This window comes from Drosophila santomea, chromosome 2L (assembly GCF_016746245.2).
Source record: "Drosophila santomea strain STO CAGO 1482 chromosome 2L, Prin_Dsan_1.1, whole genome shotgun sequence".
NCBI lineage: Eukaryota > Metazoa > Arthropoda > Insecta > Diptera > Drosophilidae > Drosophila > Drosophila santomea.
The window spans coordinates 12,274,182-12,300,471 of NC_053016.2; the positions used below are offsets into that span (position 1 = coordinate 12,274,182).

The 26,290-nt window shown below is 41.0% G+C and overlaps 2 protein-coding genes across 4 annotated transcripts; one reads left to right on the forward strand and one right to left on the reverse strand.

The window, feature by feature from the left end:
- Positions 1–174: 174 nt before the first annotated feature.
- On the forward strand, positions 175–26,082 carry LOC120443791 (protein numb). 2 transcript variants are annotated; one of them, XM_039623119.2, is made up of 4 exons: positions 175–671; positions 9,686–9,715; positions 23,401–23,649; positions 23,709–26,082. In XM_039623119.2, the coding sequence occupies exons 3-4, from the start codon at positions 23,443–23,445 to the stop codon at positions 25,047–25,049; spliced, it is 1,548 nt and encodes a 515-aa protein (XP_039479053.1). In that variant the 5' UTR covers positions 175–671; positions 9,686–9,715; positions 23,401–23,442; the 3' UTR covers positions 25,050–26,082. The 2 variants fall into 2 exon arrangements, with proteins under 2 accessions (XP_039479053.1, XP_039479052.1); XM_039623118.2 differs by lacking the exons at positions 175–671; positions 9,686–9,715 and adding exons at positions 12,626–13,184; positions 22,913–23,236.
- LOC120443793 lies at positions 2,742–11,480 on the reverse strand. 2 transcript variants are annotated; one of them, XM_039623123.1, is made up of 5 exons: positions 11,423–11,480; positions 3,429–3,515; positions 3,215–3,370; positions 2,989–3,156; positions 2,742–2,916 (listed from the first exon to the last, which is right to left on the reverse strand). In XM_039623123.1, exons 2-5 carry the CDS (start codon positions 3,486–3,488, stop codon positions 2,761–2,763), a joined length of 540 nt encoding a protein of 179 aa, XP_039479057.1. In that variant the 5' UTR covers positions 3,489–3,515; positions 11,423–11,480; the 3' UTR covers positions 2,742–2,760. The 2 variants fall into 2 exon arrangements, with proteins under 2 accessions (XP_039479057.1, XP_039479056.1); XM_039623122.1 differs by lacking the exon at positions 11,423–11,480 and having other exon boundaries at positions 3,429–3,531.
- Positions 26,083–26,290: the final 208 nt, after the last annotated feature.

Genomic DNA, 26,290 nt, shown 5'->3' on the forward strand with positions numbered 1-26,290 from the left:
ATGTTGTCTTGAAACGTACCGTTACAAAGGGTGAAATTGTGCTCTCTCTGTATCTGCCCATCTCGCTCGCCCCCTTGAGGAGCTTGAGCTCCAAGCTGGCGCCGGCAGCGACGCCGACTGCGCCGTTGGCGTTTCGGTTTGGTTCCGTTTGGGGTTTCAGTTTGCTTTCCAGCTCAGTCGCTGTCAGTCGCCTGCTCTCGTGGCGGAGCTCTCTCCGCGCTCATTCCTCGGCGGTCGTGTGTGTGTGCGTGCACGCGCGGTTCTGTGTGTGCGGGCGTGTGTGTGTGTGTGTGTCGGTGGGCCATTTGTTTGGTGGCAATTTATTTGGCAAAAACTCCAATGCGAGTTGTACGGGAAATTATGAATTGTGCTGGCCCAGAAACATGAGAAGCTTTGCGGCCCTGAAACACTGTAATTAAAACCTGCTCAATACGACGGCCTCCCCACCAAATCAGAAGAGAAGAAACAACAGCAAGTCTCCAACTTCGCACTGTAAAGTTGCTGCGTTGTGTAATCAGTCGGACGAAACGGAGTTTCTCGCTTTGTTTGTTTTTCTCGGCTTTATTTTCGGCAACAACAAAAATATATATTTTTAAATTGCTTTAAGCTTGCGGAGTTTTGTGGAAAAAGCTCCACGGCAACTTCAAAACTTGACAATTAAATCATCGCAGGTGAGTTGGAATAACACATTTCACAGTCATACACGTACATACATATGTACATATGTTTGTTACCTAGTACTTAATACTACGAAAGCTGAGCAAATAAGCGCTGCTCCAATTTTTTGGTGGGTCACTAAAAAAAAACACCAAATTATCGATTTTCTTACGGGAGCTCCGTTTCTGGCGCTCTTTTTTTATATTATTCTGCGATTTTGTTCCTGCACGTGAGCGTGTGTGCGTGATTGGCATGGCTGCGATGATTGTGTGTGTGTGTGTATTTAATCAAGAACAGAAACTGTTTTCCTGCAGCTTACCGTTAGTCGAGCAGCGCCGCATTTGCATTTTGTCACATTGCCAAGGCAACGCGAACCAAACGCCATATGGTCACGATCTGATACGCTTTCTTAATTCACTTCAGCTAGGCTCTTTTCGCTGCCCCATGGGATTGGCGACTTTCTTATCTCGGTTTTATTTAATACTGCAGGGAGCCCATCTCAAATGCACAATGCATTATTGCAATATGCTGTGGCAATCTGGTTGGCTCAGCTTTAGGGCAGTTAAGGGATACTTAAGATTAACATTCATATACATTGTATTTCTGTGTACTCTTTATAAAACTCGGATCTATGCAAAGTTTAATTTTTTTTAGTTCAATGACTCTATAAATACAAAATAAATTTAATATGTTTTTATTTAAATGAGTAACAAAACAGCAAGGGTATTTAATAGCCTTGATACCATGTGTTCCTAATTCTTCTTATTTTCCTTCTCGACGCCTGCATTATTGGGATTTCTTCTGTTTATTGCTCTTGCCCTATTTGTATTTTCATTACTGGCACGCTTTTCAGTTTCATCGTTTTTTTTTTCTTTTCACATCCTTTGACCCCGATTGCAGTTTCGGCATGTTTCGATCGCCAAAGAAACAAATGTATGTATGGAAATCGGCTTTGTACATTGATTTTAACGCATTAGCCCCGTTTCGTCGATAAATTATTGAAGTTATGACTTCAGAGAACCGAGTTTATTTGCCTAATTTGGCTATGCCCACGCTTCGAATTTGAATCCGCAGATAAAAAACATGTTAATTGGCCCGAGGCGATGTATTTCGTCTTGAAAAGAACAAAGCAAATGCTCGAAAATCCAACTTGGTTTTTTTAATGTATCTTTAACCCGAGGGCGTGGAAACCAAAACGTATCTGTGTACCTTAGTCACTTGCCTGTATTTGTGCGCGATGATTAATCATAATAATTTGTATTAAGACCCCTTAAGCCACGCTGTCGGCATTTTCAGTTGGTAACAGTAAAGCTCCTTTCAGTAACTTGGCTTATGTTCATTTTGGCATTGGTTACTTTCGAAAAGCCTTTCGCAAATACAACGACCTTAACTCATATAAATATACTTATATATGTACATATTTATTAGTACAGATAAAGCGTGGCCAATGACTTGCACTCGAAAATGTTTATTGAACCATGAAAAGGCGTATAAATTAGAACTTTGCAAATAAACACGAAAAAAGACGATAAAACCAAATCTGTTAATTAAAGCTGCAAACTGGAATTTGAAATAAAAATATATAATTAACACTGGATGAACAAATAGCACCCAAAAAAGTGTGAAGTGAAGATCAGACAATCAAGTGTATGAAGAGCGATTGGATAAGAAAAAGCAAGCGCAATCAACATTTATTACTAAATGTCAAATATAATTTAAGATGGCAATTATTTCCTTTCAGGCTTTCTGCCAACTGAAACTTGATTGGGGTAGGATTGAATGAGTTGCGGAAAAGATCGTGGAAAGACAAATATACAATTTGCATAAGTTCTTCATCACTTTAATTGAGCAGTGAGATAATAAGAAACTCAACCCAGCAGAAATCGTATGCACATAACGTTGTTATCTAATTTAATTAAATAACGTCCACTATCTACTGATAATAATCAATTCACCAATATTACTCAGTTATGTAGTGATTTGCTTATCTATCTGATTTGGTAATACAATTACGTTAATATACATTAGTCAAAAAAGTACTGCGGTGCAGATATTTTTTTATTTGGTGAGAACGACGGCTTTGTATGAAAGTAATTTAAATATTTAGAATAGCGACAAATACACTTTAATTCCTCCAGCATATTTATCATTTAGTATCCAACGAGTTTCTAGCATGTAATCACCTTCCGGGTAGGAGAGAATATTTGTAATGTGGTGATTAACCATATCGGTGGATACTTTTTCCACAATAATATCGTGCTAATGAGGCGCAAAGTTTTGAAATTCATTAACATGGGTACATGTAATCAGAAACCATTTATGTATACTTACATTATATGGACAGGAGTGGTTTAAGTTGGAAACTTCCTTAATCATGTCAAAAAAATACTTTGCTACAGGATGTGCCTTTTGATGTTTGAAAAAATGGCAAGCATTTATGGTTTGATTGTATAGGAACGGCTTGTAACCATTAAACCTTTTGTACAGTCCAAAGTTGACCTATAAATGTTACAATATTGTTTACTAGTCGGTTAATTTTTTACAAATAATTTTTTACCCCTGCTTTAGTAATTGGCAGTTTGTACAGGCTAACTCTGGCCGAAATATATTTATACGTTCGATTTATCGATTTCAGAGTGCATTCGGTAAATTCGGCGAAATCTTTGTCCACAGACATACACTTCAAGTTGGTAAACTCCACTCGGGGCGTTGCCTATTATATGTTTTTTTAACAAAATTATTATGTTATATTATATATTATTTTAACTGACCTTTTTTACTATTAACATTAGAACCAGAAAACAAAATACTAAAGTTGGCTTTGTGTACATCGTGCTGTATCGGTGGACTCTGATTAACTGAAATCGTGAGCAAAACGTATGGAATTTAAAATTGATTGATCAAAAGTATTTCGTTTTAATGGAATAATAATTAGTACTGTCTAGAGCAGGAACGATAATGCTAAATTAGGGCTATAACCGTGCGTAATTTAGCCTACTACCACAAAACAGTTCTGATATATTATGGCTACAGCTTCTAGATCTCAGTTTGTTTATAGCTTCAAATAAATAAATAATAAATAAAATTTATGTGAATAAGCACAGTCCCTTTGGCTTCCAGTTTAGATATGTTTGTCTAGAAATTTATCAAGATTTTGATGGCGAAGGACAGACAGACAGAGCGGAAAAAGCTTCTTTGTCATGCGGCATGCTTGTAAATGTAATGGCATCTGCGAGATACAAAGATACATTCACAGCGCGCGCATTACGTGCATAAATATTACAGATACGTCTCTGCACCACTATACAAATGTCATATGTCATTGGAAATGCTGAAATGCAGAAATGCATGAGCCTGATGTAATGGCAAATGTCAGCCAAGGATAGTGGAGCATTATACGATTGCCTATCGGATCGATATGCAAATGTTATGGTTAACCACAGGAAGTTGAATAATATCAGTAAGCCACGTATTGCCTTTCTTTTAGTATTACAGCAAAAAGATCCCAGAAGTGAAGCGATATAGTGCCCCAAAAGTTCTCAAATGCATGTTGCAGCGACTTTTTAAAGCGGAAACTTAAAGTTAGCTTAACACTAATTAACTGCTCCCCAAGCATGACCAGAGTGACCCCTCCTTAACCGTGTTCAGAGTACAGAACCAAATAAAATCAGTGCCCTGTCCCAGTGAGTAGGTAACCCAGTTGCATGGCGCACCATCAACTGCAATCCCCGTGAAACGGAGGAAGTGGCTAGCGACTGCAGTCGCAGCTCACTGAAGCATCAAACGACCAGAAGGTGACTTAAAGCTGCTACCCGGAGCCTAGAATCCACAACTTCCGATTCCACTCCACTCCACTCCACTCTATTCCAGTCCATTCCGATCTATCCCGCAATTGCATTCTGTGTGCGTGCCGAGAACGAGTACGAGTACGAGTACGAGTATCTGGCAGATACGTAGTACGTATAGGTTCTACCAGTGCTTCATGGTCATAAATGAGCAACCAAGCACGACAGCTACGCGGCATCGACTGACATCCCATTAAAGAGTGGATGTGCTCCACCCGTAAATCGCATCCACAGCCCTTCCTTTCCTCCTCCAAAAAATATCAACGACGGATACACCCCCAAACATACATGTATATACACATATACCGTCGGTGACAAACGCCAAGTGTGCATAACTTTTAGTAGAGCATGAAAAATTAACTTTAATTCGATTGTAGGCAGTTCCCAGATGGCTCTTCGTCCATTACTTCTACCGTAGACGACAAAGTGCTTGGGTGCAGTTTCGTTCGCCGGGCAATTAATGTGCGATAATTAAATTGTGATATCAGCTGAACAATTTACCAATTAAAGCTGCAACGAGCTGCTGATGGCGATGCTGGGCATGAAGAGCACTTGGCTTGTTGTAGGTGGGGATGCTCAAGACAAATTGCGTGAGGAACAGCATGAAGATTAAGAGTAGGTCTTATCGCGATAATGTATTTATTAAAATCATACAGAGTTACAAAATGTTCTCTGGTTTCCCAGCATACGCGACTATTTAAAACCTCCACCTTAACAGCTGACCTTCCGCAATGGTTTGGCCCCCATGGTAGTATAGTTCCCACGTCCTTGCTGGATTGTAGAACTTCCTTACCTATTTCGCCACTTCTCTAGTTCGTGATGCAGCTAATGAGCAATTTAGCAGGAGCACTCACATCCTCGGCCATCATCCTTTCGCTCCCAACAAGAGGCAGCGAAGCGTTAAGGCAACTGTCTGGCGGGCAAGGATAATGCCACAGACACTTGAGCCGCGATGGGCTTAGGTCAAACGGCAGTTCCCAGTTCTCGGTTCCCAGCCTGGAAAATTTGCATGTTTTGCACAATTTCTCGAGCAACCCCCGTGCGCCCAATCAGGGGGATTACATTTTTGGTGGTGACTGCTTATGCTTTATGAGCAATTAATATGTCAGTTGGCGGCGGCTTGGACAGATTGATGGGGTTGTCGGCTCGAATCGAGTCGAGAACGAAAGCAAGCCACAAGCAATTAGATGGCGAACTGTCAACGCCAGACACGAATTGCCAGTAACTTGGAAAGTTTTCCTTCATTTTCCTCAGTGGCTCGTGTTCGGCACGTTTTTGCATGATTTCCGACGCACCCTCGCCGATTTTTCCGTGCCTGATCATCAGAACTGAAATGTTGGGTTAACAAGGACACTCCCTGGCATTTGTAGGCCGCCACGAGCGTGCGGCACATTATCCTTAAGCGGCGCCGTGGCAGGCGTTTGTCTTTATGTCCCAGCTACAAGTGTATATGCTGAGAACAGCTTTTTCTCTGGAGAAAGGAGAGTGGAGAAGTTGGAGGTGGTTTGAGAATCAGGACATGGCGCGTGTGCTGCCCACAGTTCCCGTGGGAATTCCCAGAAATCTCATAACGTGGGCGTGCGAACAAATATCTGTACCCATTTCCTTTGGTGAATGTCAATCTCGTTGAATAGGGTTGAGTCGAGTAAATCAAAGTTGTTTTTCCTAAAGTGAAGTGAAAGAAATTCGTAAGAAAATTTGTGAAATATGTATTTATAAAGCTAAAATCAAAACCATTGTGTCTGCCCAAAGACCTTGGTGTTTTGACCATAAACCTAAAACATGATTAAGCACAGCCAAGAAATCTTATTTTTAGATACCTCCTTTTGATTTCTTTAGCACCCCCTTTTACCAAGCTTTTCCGAACTTTATCCAGGCAATCAATTTCAATCGATTCCGGCTTATTCGTTACCTGCAGTCCTTGAGCTGAATTTAATTCCAGCTCCGTTCTGCGAGTTGTTCATACCAGAAAAAGCAATTTCAGAGATGAGAGGAAGCAAATTTAAAAGCCAACACCCACGTTCACACACAGAACACACTGGAGCCCAATCAACACACAGGCAATAAGAAAAAATATAGAATTTCAGCTGAGAGGAGAACTTTAATGGACATCCGGCTTTTATTATGCTTACTCTTATTATTATTGTTTTCCCACCTTCAAGGTGTGTGTGCTGCTGATGACGAAGAGGAAGAAGCGCCTCAAGTGCAATTGAAAAAGCCAAAACCGCACACAGCCGACAATAATAAAAGCAATAATACCAACAAAAGCAAAAATAAACCAACAAAACCAACCAACTACGAATGAATGTACTATCTTGATATTTGCGTTGGCTAAGGAAACGTCTTTGGTGTGGCGTCGAAGTCAGATGGAAAACGTGGGGGAAAATCCACAAGACAGTAGAAGATAGAAGCTATGGCGCTTTCAGAACGACGAGGACTGCGCCTCATTAAGTGCCCGACGGCCTTTGGTTTATGGTCCCCAACTAGATGGCGGATTAGCAATTGCACAACTATACTATATGTTCGCTGTCGCTGGCACTTTTGCGGGGGTGTCGATTTCGGCGCGGTCTAAAACACGTTTAGGCGTTGCTATGGTCCTCATTAATCTTGTGGCATGCCCCACGAAAACATAGAGCTAACCAATCAAGTGAAGAGCCACGCCTTTAGGTTGCAGACCCGACTTGGATACCATGCCATTTTCTTTATTGATTGTCTTGCGGGGGCTCGAAATTTAGCACCATCCGTTGCATAAATGGCGTGTGTTAGTTTAGCGGATACACGTTGAAGGAACGCAATGGAATAGGTGATAAACCAACTATCTTTAATGGCAATTAAACGCCAAGCCAGAAGTTCAATTGCAAACTGTTGCTAGGACTTGTTACTACATATTAGTAACTCGAAATTCACAAATTGTTCGCTTCAGACCAACGAGACATTTTACATAATTTTCTGCCTTAAAGAGTTCCCCCTTAAAGAGTTCCCTAGAATTCAAGTCTTCTGTCTGAAAATACACACAATTTGACATTCGACTGGCACTTTTCTGCCCTTTCCCCCAAATGAAAACGGACGTCACGAAGGGGAGTGAGTTGAGTGCAAACCAGGAAAAAACGAATTGCATTAATGCAATTTTAGCATCTGAAACCGTGCTGAGGAAAACTAAACGGGCACGTTCCAATTGGTGTCCGCGCTCGTTGTCAGCATTCTGTGTCTGCATCTGGATCTCCATATGCATCTGCAACTGCATCTGCAGCCTGAGCCGCGAGTGGAGCAGGGAGGACAATTGGACACCAGACATGGGAGCCCGGAGTCCACTGGAATCGTTCCAAATTGCCGGCGCATGACTCCGTCCATTTGCAGAGAAAAAAGAGTAGAAAAAATGAAGCGAAGGAGAAGTATCTGATGAAGAAATGCTGTAAAATGGAATTGCATTACACACACTTTAGGTGCCATTTGTGTGGAAATGGTTGGGGAAGGGAAAAATCTGAAAGCGAAGCCATGAAGTTGATGATGCGCCAACAAATTGGATGCGTAATGGCTAGGCGAGAGCTGAGCCACAATTGATATATTTATAGTTATGGCCAATTGGGACATGAACGTCGTTTCACTTTCAGCCAAATGGGCAAAAGTTAGCTCAAAGGCATTCAGCAAAGTTGGTCTTGAAACGGAAATCTTTTGTGCCCTAATGATCATGCACACTAATACCTGAGGTCTTCAACGGAATCGGTAAACAATTTATTCGGAAAATTAATTAGCAGCGAGAAAATTGCTCGGAATTTATGTGCGCCGGACTTGGTCTGAAATATTTTCACTGGCATTCGCAACTGGCGGTGCGTTATTAAATTAAATTCCAATAAAATCGTGTTTGGTTCACACGAAGCTTCACCCCTTCAAGGTTTCCGTGTCCTCTAATGCTGGTATTTATTCTATATTTTTATTGCGATCCTCTCTTTATTGCCTCTAATCCGTTAAATGCTTTTTAATTGCATCTGCAACCTTAACCCAGGGACACTTGAAAATTCTGTTCGCATCGCCAGGGAAAAGTGGGCGTTCTGAAGGCAGAAAATACACGTATAGTTGAAAGGAGGGTGGTTGGGAGGGTGTGAGCAACCCTTGGCTAATTGGTTGGGCGTGAAATGTGTGAGTTTAGTTTTTTACAATTCGGAGAGCTGTCAACCCCTGGAAAATGAAGGACCCCTACAATGCGTCGCTGTGGGAGACAAAATTGATAAAGAAGCGAGATGCAATCGGGCAAAAGTAAACCACTTTTTATCGGCTTAGAATAGCATTGGTTGGAAAGTCGGCTAAAGTAAATAAATTATGCATAAGATAAATAGGTAGGGTTACAACTAAACGGATTTAATGATGTCATTAGCCAGAAATAATATGCTTAGGTAATGATCAGTAATGGGTTCTTCTTTATTCACTTAAAAATATTATTCATTAATATTGACTTTTTCATTCATTTTTATGAACAACTTATACATACAAATATACTTAAGTAATTTAAAACGCATTAAACACAATTAACACTAAAATGGACTACCTATTATTACGAATTTATCTTGGGATCGTATACTTTATGTCCTCAGTGCAATAACTTTAAGACACTTTAAGCTTCAGTTCATTCAACCGCAAGCCGAGCTTAGCATTCAAAAAGCTCTTTCACCTGCCCCACAAAGCTTTTAAGCCCTCGAGCCACTCAAGTTTTGCGGCTCAGCTCGGCGACGTCTCAAGAACGTACTCAAGAAACGCTCACAAGCCCTAGGCTAAAAGCACACATGCTAAAATTAACTTGGCCAAAACACACACATACATATGTATGCATGTGTGTACATTTGTACACACTTGCATTTTTGAATTAAAAACAAATAGCGAACACGAGACTAAATATGCTAGAGCCATCATGACCCTAATGACCGTGGGAACTTTTTGTTAACGTCACTGACATTGTCAGCTGAGTGCCCAAGTGTGAATGTGCATGTGTGCGCCTGTGTATGTAAGCTGGCTCTTAAGTTTCTTTTAAGAGAGACTTGAGTTCAAGCGTTGCCAGAATAAAAGCATGTTTTAAATTTTGTAACGGTTACAGCTGAATTTATATTCTAAAATTCGATTTATTTTAAAAATGTGATAACCGTTTGAAAACTCTCTTATTAATCAACAATATGGTTTTTCTTTCTTTTCAGCTTTTACAAGCGACATCCAACTATTAAGAGGTAAGTAATAAAACAAATTTTATACAGGGAGAGAGAGAAAGAAACAAGTTTTATTTTCTATAATATATTTTAAAACATTTCCTTATGCAGCCACTATACAAAACACAATGAAATTAAATCAATGAGGTCAATACATAAACTATCAAAAAATCAAAGAAACTTCATTCCCTTCAATCATGTTACCAAAACATAGGGATACTCGATTATTCATCACTCCCCTTTGAAGCGTCGCCAAATTATTTCAATTATTGCCCAACAATTGATTTGTTAATCTTGTTGTCTGAAAATAAAAATCCTTTACCAAAATGACCCAGCAATTTGTATGAGTAATTGGCTTCTTAATCGCAATTACAGGCCAGATTGGGTTCAATTCGATTGAATTGTTGTACTGCTTTGCTGTGGATTACTCATGCCAACAATTAGAGTTTGTTTGAGCGTATTTGTTGCCATTTGTGAGCCTTTCATTGCAGCATTTTGCGCATTTTGATTGAAATTTTGATTAGGTTGCACATGTGGCTTTTGTCTGCCCCGCAGCCCCATTGACTGACATTGATTTCTCAGCTTATGGCCATTTCCCCATTTCCCTTCCCCGGTTCTTCCTCTTCCGTTTTCCCCCTTTCCCCATTGTCTGGCATTCTCTTTTGTCGGTTCATTCCAGCAGAGCTGGAATTATTTGTCTGCGATGGGTGTTGGGAGGTGGGTGGCTTGTCTGGAATGGAGGGGGAGGGGTCTCCTCATTCACAGCTAGCTGTTTTCATTGTGGTTTATCTAAAAGTGTCGAGTAATGGCTGCAATGGCTTTAACGCATTTAACACGCGAAAAAAAGTTACATATTATCAATGGGGGTCATAATTTTCTGCAATTTTAACGTAATGGAGTCTAATTCGGAATTTGAATTACTAATGTCTTCTTGGGTTTTAAGCAAATCAAATCATTCTTGACTCACACTTCTAAGAATTAGTTTTATTTTGATTGTTTTATCAGGTATGACTGTTATTCCCCAACTCGAAAGGAATTTGAATATTCAAGTTTACATTTTTAGGGGCCTTGTAAGCATGTGTATTTACTTCAGAAAATACACTAAATTTGAATTATTAAATAAGTGCAATCTGAATAATATCATCTCCTTTCTCAGTGTAAGTCTGCTTTATACATCAGTTGCAGCAATTGCTTTTTTTCTGCATTTAAATTGAGATTATGTTGGCGTGATTGGGTGCCACGTGTAGGTAGCAATGGTTTGTTCCCAATAGTCTTGATACCATTCTTTTTACTACCTGATTTTATGGGCTACCTGGATTAAAGTAGCTGCTGCATTGCTATTTTTCGCACGTTTCATTGCTGAAAACTCTCTTATTATCTATTTAATGCCCTCTCTCACGCACACATTTGGTAATTTATCTATCTGACGGAGTTATCTATGTTTCTCTTAGACTGCGAAGTTTTCTCTTAAAGAGCGAACGACCTTGCATCGCGCGCTCTTTTGTTCTCCGGTTTCCGCTCTCGCATTGCGATCGATCATTTTGCCATTGTTGTCACGGAATTTAGGTTGGGCAACTAATTCAAATCGATGTTCAATACATTGATTACCGAGCTTTGATTATTGTTCAGTTAATCAGTTTTTATTCTTTTCATTTGTTTTGTATGTCCGTTGGCATTTCATAACCACCTGGCTATCTTTTGCATTTTGTTAATATTTAACTAACTTACTTTGGTAACTCTCTTTGATGATTCTCTTGAGCGCCACAATCACCGCTCTTCATACTCCATGTGTACAAAAAAACTGGCAGCTGCAGAACCAACGAAACCAACTGGTTTTGAATGCCCTTCTATCGCTTTAATGGGGTATCTGAAATGCCTGATTTTGCAGAATGGTTCTCTGTTTTTAAATTCTTATGATTGAATTGAAAATATAAGATAAAAGTACAATTTCGAAAAAAGTAATGTTTATTACGCCAGTTCTAAAAGCTAACGTCCTTACAACTTGTCATTATTTTACAGCTTTGTCAAATTCATAATTTATGTTACATATTTTCCAAGAATTTAAGCCTTCACTTAAGGTTAAAAGTATATGACTTAAAACTTTAAATCCAACACATATGGGTTGAGGATAAATTTGAAAGCCAGAGATATTACAAAACAATTGAAGGTCCTTTTCGAACTAGCCGCCTTTGTAATAATATCACCACTTGCTCGCTTGGGAAATTCCCAGAGTTAAATAATAAAATTGAGCTCGTGTTTTCCTAGAATTTTTCCAACGTGTCTCGACCGCAAATCTTTTAAGCCACGGTCAGCAAATCGCGATCTTCAAATGCAGCGCATCCGAGATTATACCTAGCCTAGATACCCAAAAGCCCTCTCTCGCTCGCTCAACTTCAGCTGTCTCACTCCCACTCGAGAAAACCTACAAGCTGCAGAAACGCGTCGCAGTTTTATCATTATCACAACAAATACAAGCCCAGCGGAGCAGAGGTGAGATGGAAGAAGCAGAACGACGATGCGTTGTCGTTGGTAGTAAATATACACAATGGAACTGAGCAAATCCACAAACGTACACTGAAAAAAACACTATTAAGGGTTTTAAGAAAATAAATAAAATTAAAAAAATATTTTAGTAATGATTTTAAAGGTTACTTTATGAGTGCGTAACAGATTATAAAGAGCTCTCCCCTAGCGACATCTTCAAAATCTCTAGGAAGTCACTAAGATCACTTTATCTCAAGTTGTTCTCAACAATACAAAACACAACTTTTTAAAATCCGAGTACATTTCTTTAGGTTTCTCTCAGTGCCCACACAGATGCACAACACCCTGTAACAGCTGTCGCTCTCTTCCGCTCTTTGCTCTTTTCTCTCGATTCTCGACGTTGAGCGAGCGGACTGAACCGCCAGTCACAGTAAGTCAGCCAGTACAGTAGAGCAATTTGAGCCGCCGCATCGAGCTAACCGCTTACCACCGCTCGCCGGACAAACGCGTTCCGTTTTCCCTCCGCTTCCATTCGCTTTTGGCCCACTGTCATCGTCGGTTGTCCAAATGTCCGCGCAGGGATAGTGAAACCTTTTCCAATTTCCGGGGGGGTCATTATAGTAAAGTTAAAGTTAACACATAAGTAGTCCTTTGGGCCAAAAACCGATCCCAGCCATCCATTTACCGCGGATCTTAATTCGGGGATCGTTTTAATCGGTGTCGCGTTGTCGTTTTTATTCGGTTTTTTGCGCGATTTTCCCCACATACCGTGTGCTGTGTGCTGTGCGAAGTGTTCTTGGAATTAATAAATAGTTAAAACCGAAACGTTGGCAAAAATCCACTGAATGAGCAAGTTAATTATATAAGGCCCGAACCGGATTTATTTATTAATTATACATACGAATGTGACCAAAACAAAAACAGACTGACAACAAAACTCGGCTTTGGGATATACCAAAAAAGCAACTCAAATCAACAAACCAATCCCCAAACTGATATATAAATGGTAAATGTTTAAACCCAAAAAAAGCAAAGAAAAAACCAGTAACAACAGCCAAAGTTGAGCTTGACTTGAGCTTCGGATTTAAAGCCAAGTAAAAACGAGTTTTTGTTGTGCAAAATCAGATTTGCATATACTCGTATGTAATTCTTTCACAGCTTTACGGTTGTTGTTGCTGTTGCTGCTTTGACATTTGTAAAACCATAATATGCATTTTTGTAACAATTCCAGTTTTTGACGTCTTCAATATGCATTGGTATAGAAAACATGAAACAGCTGTTCAAACTATGAAACACTTACCTACACTTTTATTTTGTAATTAACGGAAATATTCAAAATACGCATTAAATTTTAGTAAACAGGGGGAGTATTTCCATTAAGGTTATAGCGATACCAGTAATTTAGAACGAATAACCCAGCTTAAAACTCAATAAATCTTCGTAGTTTGCACTTGAACATAGCAATTCAGAGAGACTTAACAAAGGAAATATATAAACACAATTAGCAATTAGCTGCTTTTGACTGCATCACATGAACAGTTTGTACGTATATATAATGAGTTACGATTGACTGGATTCTACTGGTCTCCAGTCTCTCACGTTTGTGAAGATGAATCATTTGGCATGACTATCGAGTCTATTTTCTATATTTCAAATATTGTCCCACACTTCAATTTCAAATCCATTGACTTTCTGCATGAACATGCACGTATTCTTACCACAAACGTTTTCCCAGCTCCTTTTGTAAAGTTAATTTATTTTAATGTATACTGTGTGCCAAATTATTTGACTGTCAACTGCATAAATTACTACGATAACAAACAAAACGACCAAAAAGAAAAAGAAAAGTGCCAAAGGCAAAGTGGAAAATGGGGAAAATGCTCCCATTGAAATGAGTAATGAATTGGTTTGGGGCGGCTGAGAACGGAACCAGCTGAACCGAGAGTGGGTGAAAATATATTATAATTACAATGTAATTAAATGCCAACTTGGCCCCGGCTTTCGCCAGAAGAGAGTTTTTTGCAGCCACAAACTATGGGATGCTTTTGCTTTGCATAATTATGCTGTTCAAGTTGATTTACTTGGAATGTTCTTCAAGATCTTGAGGTTCCACCAAAGGGCTCCCTGATTTATGCTGCATTTTTTTGGTAGCAAAGGCTCTCAGCCTGGCCAGATTATAAATCTCGGCAGTTCATAAAAACTTCGGGCAAAAGCTCCAGCAAAAACCATTCAGAAACATTCCAAGAAAAGCCAGAAACACGAACGACCAAAAAAACTGGTAACAAGCCGAGGAAAAAAGTAAGAACACATAATGCTACCTGGGTGCAGTTGGACTTGACTTGACTTGAGTTGAGCCAACTCTGGGATGGAGCAGCCGTGTCGAATGGAACCGGTTTGGTGGGCTGCCTGCCAGCCAGTCGACTCCAACTTTTCTCACATGCCTTTCGATTATGCCAAGTCGACTGCATTCTTCGAGACGCGGCTTTCGCTAAACGTTTGGCTAAGACCCAGCTCTCAGTTCCAAGTTCCAAGTTCCAAGCTCCGAGCTCCAGCTCCCCATCCTCGAGTTGCAAGTTCAACACTCAGTCGAGGAGTTAGACCTCAACCTCAACTTCAACTTGATCGCTGCCTCGGCTGCGGCTGCATAAAACTTTAATTTCATGGAATTTCCTTTCTATTTTTATGCTGCAACGCCGATGATTAACAACGGCAGCAGCCAGCCAGCCAGCCATCCAACAAAGAGAGACGTTGGACAAGTCAAGAACACGGGAACAAGTCCAAGACCAAGTCCAACTCCAACTCCAACTCCAAGTCATGGCTGCCAGCTAGAACTTCAACTTGTGGGCCATTAACTTGGGCTCTGGAGTCGGGACAAAGCGGGCATGGAGCACCTGGCATTCTGCATTCTGCATCTAAGGCAGGAAATTAAAAATGCAAAAAATTGGATAATTATGCATGTAAACGTTTTGTCATTAAGTTGATACTTAAACGCTGCGGTGATTACCAGGCGGATTTTAATAGAAAATATCGCCATTAAAACGCCTGGGAAGACACGGGAATCCCTTTAGCTATCCCCACTTGTTTCTTTTTTTTCTTTCCTTAATAAAAACCATTTGCAATTGCTTTGAAAGTTGGCAACAAAAAATACAATTATGAACTTTAGAAGGTATTAGAGAGTTTGTAACTGTTTGCTTATTCTTGACATTTTCTTGGCCTGCCAATAGCTAACTAGCCGTAAGCCTGAACAGCAAACACTTTGCATTAATACCAAAAAGTTTTCTCGCCTCTCGAAGGCCCAACTGAGTCGACACGCCAACTTGGTAATAACTTGGCCTTGGCTTGGCTAAGTTGGCCAAAACCACAGAGGCTTAAGAATGTCAAAGGGCATGCCTGAATATGATTACAAGAATATCCGTTCCCGGCTTATAGCCAGTTTGATTTCCGGCTTGTCAGTTCGTTGTGCTCTGATGAAGGATCAATCTTACATAGAAACTACATAGTTTGTCAAATTTGTTATAACTATATAGTTATAAGAGAATTTTATTTTCTAATACTTATAAAGAAAGCTGTCTGTCAGCTTCAATAGCCGTATAAATGATTAAATACCAATCTGTTAAGCTTTCAGTTTGATAATGTTTCAGGGAATATAACCACATATGTGTACACTTAGTTATTTTCGGATTGTTCCACATTTGTGTTTTGATTGCCAACAATTGTTAATGCTATTTTGCATTCCTACAAGTCATTCCTTGTCTACATAAATGTAATTACTTTGGGCTCTGATATAAAATGCTATAGATATAGAACGTTTATTTACTTATGCCCAATTCATGGATGTTGGCACACCTGTTCACCTGGCTGGTTAGGCAAATAGGGGAATATTTGCCCCAGTGTTACTGCGCCCCCACAAAACACTAGGATGGCTTCTTTGGGCCATGGGTTGTATATGGGTTGTTTGTTTAGTTGCCTATCGATTATTTCCATTGGTTGTTTGCACTGCCTACTTTTAAGCGTAGGCACCCGGAAATTTGCTAAAGCAATTGGCCAACAGCTGTTTTCTCTGATGTCTATTTGCCTCGCGTTGACGGAAAAGCGTTGACATTTGGAACAGAGAAAACTAACGTGGTTACACTCATGTGCGCCATAAAATGGATTTCCCTCCCCACTTCCCACTTCGACGACCAACTATGACAATCAGAGCAGAGAATGCCACTGGAAAATAGCGGGAGACAACCGTTTGAAAAATTGTCAGGCTTCGTTGACTTTCCACCGCCTCGAATTTTGGACCACGTTGCCTCCGCGACGACCTTTAGTGTCATAAATCGGTTGGATAATCGTCTAAACTTAGCAGTTATCTAAACAAAGTTGCTGGTGATGTCACGTAACTTTCCACAAAACTTGTAAGCAAACAAATTCTCCTGTTTTGTTTTTGAGTCGCTTATCGCCAAGTCACATTTTGAAAAATCCCTTTCCCATTTTAAAACTGTCAGATAAAAGAGCTCTTTAGCCAGTTTTTCGTTTGCTTCTGTCTGGGAAAGAAAAATATTACAGCTTGTTTACTTTGATTACACGAGGTTTTCTGGAGATGAACATTTGGATAAATGCTTAGGCAACTAGTGTCTTTATAAAAATCTTGTTTTGTAATCAAATATTTTTCTGCCACATCTAAGCATTCGTATCAAGTTGCCAGGTTTATTACAAATTCAGCAAAAGGATTGAATAAATTCCAATAAACTTTACAGTGAATGGTGTTTTGTTTGTTTTCAACGCATTACACATTCTTGTGCATATTAAATTAGTTCTTAGAATTCCTCAGTGATTTTCGTCTCCGGTTTTCCCTCGCTTTATGAGTTATGAATGCGTAATGATAACTGTGCTTTGGATAAAAGATTGGTTGTTGAAAATTTCTCTGTTTTTCCACCTTCAGAATTGAATTGTCTTCATTGAATTGCATATTTTTATGGCCTTAACGTGCTACATGGCTCCGAAACAGGTTCCCCAAAAATTCGGGTAACTTTTGTTAAGTATGCCACAGTGAGTTGAGTCATCGAAATGTTTATTTGCATAATGAGTGTAAACAAAGCTTACGAGCGTAGTTCGCAGAAAAAATCATTCGAACACGAGAGTGACTGAAATCGAATGTTATTACGCTCGCATCTGCCGGCTGGCGAACAAACAAAGGATAACAAGGATCTGTGATCGTTCTGTTGAGACACGAACCAAAGGAGTCCGTCTACCTGAAAATTCGGAAATCGTGGCAAATCGAAGTCTAGTGTCTTAAGAACAGACGGCGGCATGTGTGAGTCCGATTCCCCACTTAACCAGAGTATCCTTCGAGAATCCTTCGCCACGTGCAACGAGCATATGGCAGGATCCTCGTAAAAGGAAGAAAAGAGACAGGAAGCCGAACAACAACAACAACTGCTGGCAGGGGCTGCATTCCTTACCAAACGACAGATGCAAACTATTTCGAAGTTTTTCGAATTGTGACCCGCTTGCATGTCTCGTGTTCGCCAGGACAGAACACTGCTTATAGGGTATATGTATGATATAGCTACCTCCACTCCACATACTCTACTGTATACACATGTGTGTAGCTCGCAGGCGTGCCTATTGTTTTTATTTTTTTGTGCCTGCATTTCCACTTCCGTTCGTTGGGTTTTTTGAGGTTTCTCTCAAGTGTTTTGTGCTGGAAATACTCGTATTGGAGTTGGTTTTTGTGGAAGGATGTGGTGGAACAGTTAGGACTGTATGTATACATATTCCGCATATCGATTTCCCAATTTCTTATTGTCTTTGCAATAACATTCGCATTTTTTCTAGTATTTGCATCTTGCCAGCATCCCTAGTCACCTCTTTGTTCCCACACTTACCTTTTCCCACACCCCCCTCCCAAGTTGTCGATAATTCCCATATAGAACCAGGTATGGCGGACACATAATGGTCAGATCAACGCCCAATTGACAGCTAATAATTATGCGCACTTTCAACAATACGCAGCATATACCCCAGTATGTCCCTCAATGACAAGAACCCCTGCGCCCGACGCCCCTGTGCAATTAGGACCTAGGACCCTGCGTGCATAGGACATGGGTGCATAGGAATTCCCTCCCCCCAATCTCCTAGTACTTTGTTCTTTTTAAGGGGTGCATTTGGGTCGGCGTGTGAAATGCCTTTGCATCCGTGCGTAAAGTAACCCAAGCTAGCGATTTAGGATGCTCGAGATCGGGGAATCCTTCATGCGAAATCCCACGGAGTTCAAGAAACTCCTTTTATCCTAGCAACTATTATTTTTACCCTTTCTTGGCTTCCATGCCCATATACCCATTGTCATTGTTTTGGATTAAAGTAGAAGTAGCTGCGTTTGAACACTTAAATTGCGTCACCGGTAAAAAATTCGCATACTTCCCTTAAGATTCCACAAGTTTTTGGCCAGATGCTGTGCGATCTTTTGTTGCTGTCTCATTATTTGCGTTGAACCTTTTTCGGCGTTTTTGGCTGCGAATTCTTTGCGCACCTCCTTTCAAGTAACCAAACAAACCAGGCAAAAAGCAATGCTAACTGTTTTCTCTGAAGATTTATTAACCAGTGAACTTTTTAGGTTGCTTAGGTATCTTAGGTTGCTCAAATGTTGGGATGCCTTAATACCACACGACATTTACCCAAAGATACTTGCTGGATACTTAAATACTATTTAGAAAAGCTCATTGGAATTGACTGGGGCTAACCTTCAATTTATTTTATTTTTATTTTAAACCACACTACTTAAAGAGTTTACAAATCCCAAACGACAAAACATAAATATTCCAAAAATCCTTTGGAAATCTCCATTGACAAAAATGATACCTTATTTCCGCTCACAAAATCCTCGGAGTCATGCCTCATTGCACCTTATTGTGGTGGCTAATTGAAGTCATTATCGTTGAGCTCCCGCTATATCTATAAAAAAATGTAAAATACACAAGCGCACACAAAATATTCATGCAAAACGTTGGCTGATATATTTCAAATTTATTATGCGACAAAAAAAACGAAAAGTTCCCACGACCACCGTCACAAGGAAGAGCATTGAAAATTAAAAATTCCAGCAGTTGAGGGCAACCCTCGCAGGACGAGGATGCGGAGAGAGGACCAAGGGGCCGAGGAACTCGATGGTGGTTGATAAGACCCCTAGCCAAGCAAAAAAAAAAACGAAAATGAAGAAGGACTGCAGACAGACAGAAGCGTATGGCGGGAATAATTATAATTTTATATCATGTACTAGCAAAAAAAAAAAGAAAGAAAGGAAGCCATTAAATGTGTATCCTTTTCTGACCATCACTGCGGCGTGTGAAATTTTCAAAATGCATTTTACAATGTTAGTTTTCACACTGACGTTCTCAACTAAGGGAAGCCATTGAATACATAAAAAGTAAGGATGATTAGTGGGAAAAGTGGATAGCTTTGTTGTACAACAAAATACAGATAGTTTCAATCGAGAGTTTCTAAATCCAACTTCGCAATAACATTGTATTTTTCCACTTTGTATAGAAATGAAAAATCCAATTATTTTAAGGCACACACATTTCGAATAAGTCTCTCTGCATAAAGAAGGAGATAGAAGCCATCAAACATCCGAGTGCCATCAGCCATATCCCCAAAGGACAATCCATAACTGTGATGAATGCCAGTGAAGCCTACGTTTGGCCACAGTCAGATGGCACTGTCGATGATGGGAAATGGCTTGTTGTCCGGCTGCCTGAAAGGACGAAACTTTTGTAAAAGGATTTCCGAGGTGTCCACACATATGTACATACTACAGAAGGCTAGACTGTTGGAAAAGTCATCGGCACACTGAGCCGCAATGCAACAAGTGTCGATGCCCCTTTGAGGGCAGAGTAAAATTGAATTTCATTTACCGGGCTCCCACTCTAGATCGAGGCTTGATTGTGCTTATGCAATAGAAAATACTATATGGAATCGAGCATACAGATACAGATATACAAAAGTGTCATTGACTGCGCTTGTTTTGTCATGCCAGGGTTAATTGTTTAATGCTAAATTAAAAACAAACTGGAAAAAGTCGCCATGTTCTAGAGCGGCATTTCATCACCAAGTAAATGGACAGCCAGCCATGTGGCGAATGATTTACAATGCTATATCTCCGGTCCACGGGGCACGGGTTTGATGAGAGAAAGAGTTTAATGAATTAATTAGGCTGGGTGTCGTGGGCACAACCCTAAAGAATAATCAAAGGTCAACGAAGTGGCAGACAAAAATTAACTTGTGCTGCGTATAATTATTCACCAACTATCAGCACGAAGTCTGGAGTAAAGACGTTTACGTTTCAAAGGAGTTATTATTCATTACTTTGCTTACCGCGTATGATCATTGTTTACTGCAGTCATGCAAAATATACCGTCTAGTTGACCATATTAATTACCATATCACAAAGGGAAAATAAATATGTTCGTATCGGGCAAACACTGATAACGAACATATGTATATATCGCGCTCCCCATATTTTTGTATATTATTTTTACGTTTTTATCAAAGTAAACTGCAGTCGAATCTGTTTCTCTGGCAAACACGTACACAGATTTTACGACTGGAACCTGTTTTGTGCCTCGATTATTGGTTGAATGAACCCTTTCCGGATGGTGCCCCCCACCCCACACCCCACACCCTATACCCCACCCCTTTCTCCAAAAGCTTCTTCAAAATGCTATGACCACTCGATTGTTGTCATTTCTGAAATCATGTTTACTTTTGGTGCGTGATTTGGATTTTATTTTTGTGTTTTCTGCCCATCTTTCTATAAGCTGGCTTACGCACTTCATGAATCATAGATATTAAAGTTTCGTTTTATGTGCTTTTAAAGTGGTTAGTTACGGAGAATTAAACAAATTTATAGGATAATTCAGTAACTGTTTTTTTATCTCCATTTTGAGAATATGTATCTCCATTTTGAGAATGTTTACCATTGCCAATTTGAGCTCGTGGTCCTTGAAATTTTCTGAAAACAAATTCCACTAAATGTCCTTCACTTCAGCAGCCAAAATGTCGCCTTCTGGCTACTGAGTTTATTCAGTTTTATTGTTATTGCTTGCCTTTTTTTGTGAGTGCTCTGAGGACTTTTAAGCCAAGTGCCAAGAGCATTTGTAAATCATTTCTGCTACCCACCATACCATTGTATTTGACCCACTTTAAAAAATGTTTAGATGCTTTTGGTGTTCACAATTCGATTAGTTTGATGGGGAAAAATGCAGTCAAACAGCATCCCCGCTGAAAAGTCAACGCCCTTCTTCAAAAGAAGAAAAGTCTTCTAATGAAGCCGGAAAACCAAAAGCCATATCACAAACCAGAGCCCAAGCAAAGCTACAAATTGTGGGATCATGGTGGCGTGGTCACCAAGTAACCAAGAACCGAACTTCTGGCCTTCGGGAGTAAATCAAATGTTCAAACTGGTTTCGTAACGTTTACAGTTAACGGCTTAAGTGGCCAAGAGGAAAGTCAACTTGCAACGGAATTCCAAATTCCGAATTGAACTTTAAATGTTGTGCTCACATTTTATCACTCGACAATCGCCGAATCACAAATAAGTTGGACAAATAAGCCCAATTAGCCTGAGTTGGCTGACACTGTGCAAGTTGGTCAATTAACATGACCTGGCTAATGGTCGTAGAACGTGAGATGTCTGGCTGAAACGTGGAAAAGCATTGGGAAAATGCTGTGATGGTTAGGAACTGAGATTGAAACCTTTTTTTATATGACGACTCTGGCATTCGGGTACTCAGAGATCTAAATGTGCAAACGAATAGATTACCCCTATTTAGTGCACACAAATATTAGATAATAATTAAACGAGCTAACAAATATACATTGGGTAACGTTATTTGTGTGCGCTTATCAAGCGTCCACTTCACAGCGTTTGTTAAAAATAAAATATATACGAAAAATAAAAAATCTACATTTTTGAGTTTTGCAACTCCTCCAGGGAGTCAAAGGAACTGAAGTTAAACACACTATTTCTGGTGAAAAGCAAAGGAAAATACACACAGTTTTGTTATGATTTTGCGATAATTGCAGACGCTTAGTTTATCAACAGTTTACCGCAATACGAGGCATGTGATAAAGTCACAAAAATGTCAGCTCGTGTCACCGCAGCGCTGGGAAAACAAAAGCCTCGGCCGAAGTCAAAGCAAATAAATTCTAAAAGTCAGCAAAAGAAAAAAAGAATTATGAAAAATTAAATATGTGTGTAAACAATTACGTGAGACACTCGACTGGCCACGCCTACCGCCCAACGTCCACTGACGCCCACACGATAAGCGATAAGCGATTGGAGGCCGTTGGCATTAATTGCTATTGCTCCTCCCGACTTCACTTCTAGTTTTCTAGTTCGGGCCAAGCCGTAGAGGTTGCCTGGTATTACTGTATTATCTGTACGTGGTCGCGAAAAGCACTTAATGTATCGTACTTTTTGTTGGGGGGAAAAATAAAAATAATGTTCCATTCGACGAGGGCACTCTTGATCTCGACTCAATGACAATATCGAGGGGGCGTTGAATCAAAAACCCAAAAAAGCCGATAAACCAAAGTGCTTTCATGTGTCGATTGCGATAAGGAGCGAGGAGTGAGGAGTGCGTAGTGAGGAGGTGTGAATCATGCATATTGGAGACGTCAGCCACTGATAACGTTGCGTACCCCCCACACAAGAAACTATAACACCAACATTCTGTACACATTTTCCAGATTGCGCCCATCAATTTAATTTAATCAATAGCAGTTACTCAAATTCAATGAACAAATAAATTTGCGCTGTCCAACGAGCCAATAAACGCGATCAATAAACCGAAATACAATACACCATTTTCCACTGCGATCTGGCAACGCTGTTCGTTGGCAGCTTGTAACGGTTATTTACGACAATTTACTCACGCCCCGAAAGAGTGCAGCGAATCCAGCGAGTGCAAGCGAGAGGGCTAGCGAGCAGGCATGGGAAACTCGTCGTCACACACGCACGAACCACTCGAGCGCGGCTTCACACGCGGAAAATTCGGTGATGTTAAGAATGGGGTAGGTTTTTTAACTCTTAACACTTAGATACGATCCCCAGTTCCGCAATGGGGTTGAACTGCAAACAAACCGCACTTGTTTCGATCTCTCTCTCTCTCTCCCCCTCTCTCTATCTATAATTATGTTACATAACTAATGGTTGATAATGTATCCTTATCCCATAGAAATCCGCTTCCTTCCGGTTTAGCAAGAAATCGCCGAAGAAAATGGATCGTCTGCGTCGCTCCTTTCGCGACTCCTTCAGGCGTCGCAAGGATCGCGTTCCCGAGTCCTCGAAGCCGCATCAGTGGCAGGCGGACGAGGAGGCCGTGCGATCGGCCACCTGCTCCTTCTCCGTCAAGTATCTGGGATGTGTGGAGGTCTTCGAGTCGCGCGGCATGCAGGTCTGCGAGGAGGCACTCAAGGTCTTGAGGGTAAGTGATCCTTCATCCAGTTTAAATCAAGTACTAATAGGCTACTTTTTAATATTTAGCAATCCCGTCGTCGTCCTGTCCGCGGACTACTTCATGTCAGCGGAGATGGCCTGCGTGTGGTGGATGACGAGACCAAGGGCCTGATTGTGGACCAGACCATCGAAAAGGTCAGCTTCTGTGCACCGGATCGCAATCACGAGCGCGGCTTCAGCTACATATGCCGGGATGGCACCACACGACGCTGGATGTGTCACGGCTTCCTGGCCTGCAAGGACTCCGGCGAGCGATTGTCCCACGCTGTGGGCTGTGCTTTTGCCGTTTGTCTGGAGCGAAAGCAGCGACGCGACAAGGAGTGCGGCGTGACGATGACCTTCGACACGAAGAACTCGACCTTTACGCGAACCGGATCCTTCCGCCAGCAGACGCTGACGGAGCGTCTGGCGATGGCCACGGTGGGCACAAATGAGCGGAGCGTAGATGGGCCGGGATCAGCAATGCCGGGTCCACCGGCGGCCACCGTCAAGCCTTTCAATCCCTTCGCCATCGAACGGCCCCATGCCACGCCCAACATGCTGGAGCGCCAGAGTTCGTTCCGTTTGAGCACGATCGGTAGCCAGTCGCCGTTCAAGCGCCAGATGTCACTGCGCATCAACGATCTTCCGTCCAACGCCGATCGTCAGAGGGCCTTCCTGGCCGCCGCCGCTGGCAATCCACTGCAGACGCCTCTGCGAAGTGTTTCGCCCATTGCCGAGGTCTCGCCGGCCAAGTCTGCTGGAGCGGATCCGTCGACAGCTGCCGCTGTGGCCGCCGATTCTGTGAGCCAACTGTGTCAGGAGCTCAGCCAGGGTCTATCCCTCTTGACTCAGACCGACGCCCTGTTGGCCGCCGGCGAGGATTTAAACTTCAACAACAATCGCAGCATTAATCAGAACATCATTGCCGCCGAGAAGCAGGTGCAGAATGTAACCTCATATGCCCCGCCAACGGCACAGGTGACGCCACGAGTGGCCAGCACCACGCCCACATATCAAACACTCCACTCGCAGTCGCCCACGCGACCGGAGCAGAGTATCGAAACCTCTACGGAACTGCCCAATGCCGAGCAGTGGCTGGGCCATGTGGTGCGCAGTACGTCTCCGGCTGCACCGAAGCGACCCACTTATCTGGCCAATGTTGGCCGAGCTCAGACACTGGCCAGTGGCACTGGTGCAGCAGTTGGAGGCGGTGGCCCAGACGATCCATTCGACGCCGAGTGGGTGGCCAATGTGGCAGCGGCCAAGCAACTGTCGCCGGATTTGCCGCTCCCGAGCACTGCGCGCTCACCTCTGGCCAGGCACAGCACCAATCCGTTCATCTCACCGCCAAAGGCGCCGGCGCAGTCATTCCAGGTGCAGCTCTAGGCAGCGAATCCCGGGGTCATCAGGGGGACAAAGTGTGGTTCGCTTGAAAAAAACGTAACTTAGTTTAAAGTTCAGGGGCAGGATCGGGCCAAACAGAAAGTCGAACAAAGATGGATAGATGGATGGCTGGATCGGATGGAGGTTATCAGAGATACTTAACGCAAACATAACTAATGTTGAATTATGCATATAGAAAACATAAAATACAGCTACTCACACGCAACACGCATCAAGCACAGTAAATAAATCCATCAATGGCGCTTAGCACTAGGCCAAAACTTAAATTGCTTCGAGTAAACTATAACATTGTATCGTAAGAGATCTTATACCGAATATCAGTCTTATTAGCGGTCCTGAGTATGAAAATAGGAGTTAATGTTGTATGACATGTAATTTGTAAAAGACTTGAGTAATACTGCGATCATTCTTCCCATACCAAGAGACCGTTTTTATTGACTAGACTTATACAGGTGTAGATCTCTTAGTCACTCAACAATTGACCAAGCTACCAAGTTACCCACGAAAGTCCACCATAAAGCGAACAACAAAACAAAATCGAAAACAAATGGCACCCTTTAAGCTTAAATGCAAACTATGTATTATACTTTGGTAATGCCCTTCCACTACTTGTTGATTGATCCCACTAAGAATAATGATTAAATACAGATATATGTATGTTGATATGTAGGATGCTCTATGTTATAGAGAAAATTATTATTTTATCAGTGTCAGTCGTGCGGTACACCGTTTTTATATCAAATCTTTTATTATTTAATTTAATTTTTAAATCTGTACAAAATGTATTATACTTAAATTATAAATATAATTTAAAAATAAACGAAAACGGAAAAGTAAAAAACTTCAAGTTATTTAAACTTAAAAATCAAGCAGCTAAACGCAATGCAACTAAGACGATATAGAAATATTGAAATAAATAAAGTTATTTAGAAACATATTACATATATAATATTATAAAAGACAGAGCCAAATTTGGCAGAGAAGAGAAATACATTCGATTTGTGTGCTTCTGAAATGTATTTGTTTTATTTTTGCGGAATATTTTTTTAACCCATCCCAATATATTTTAAAGGAAAACAAAATCACGTAAATCAATGCACCAAATGTTATCTAATGTTTATAGGCTGATAATTCAAACCCTAGATAGTCTCAACTAGCAAAGAAAACCACTCATTGTTCCTAAGAAAAACATTAGGAGTCAGTGAATCGCACTCATCAGTATT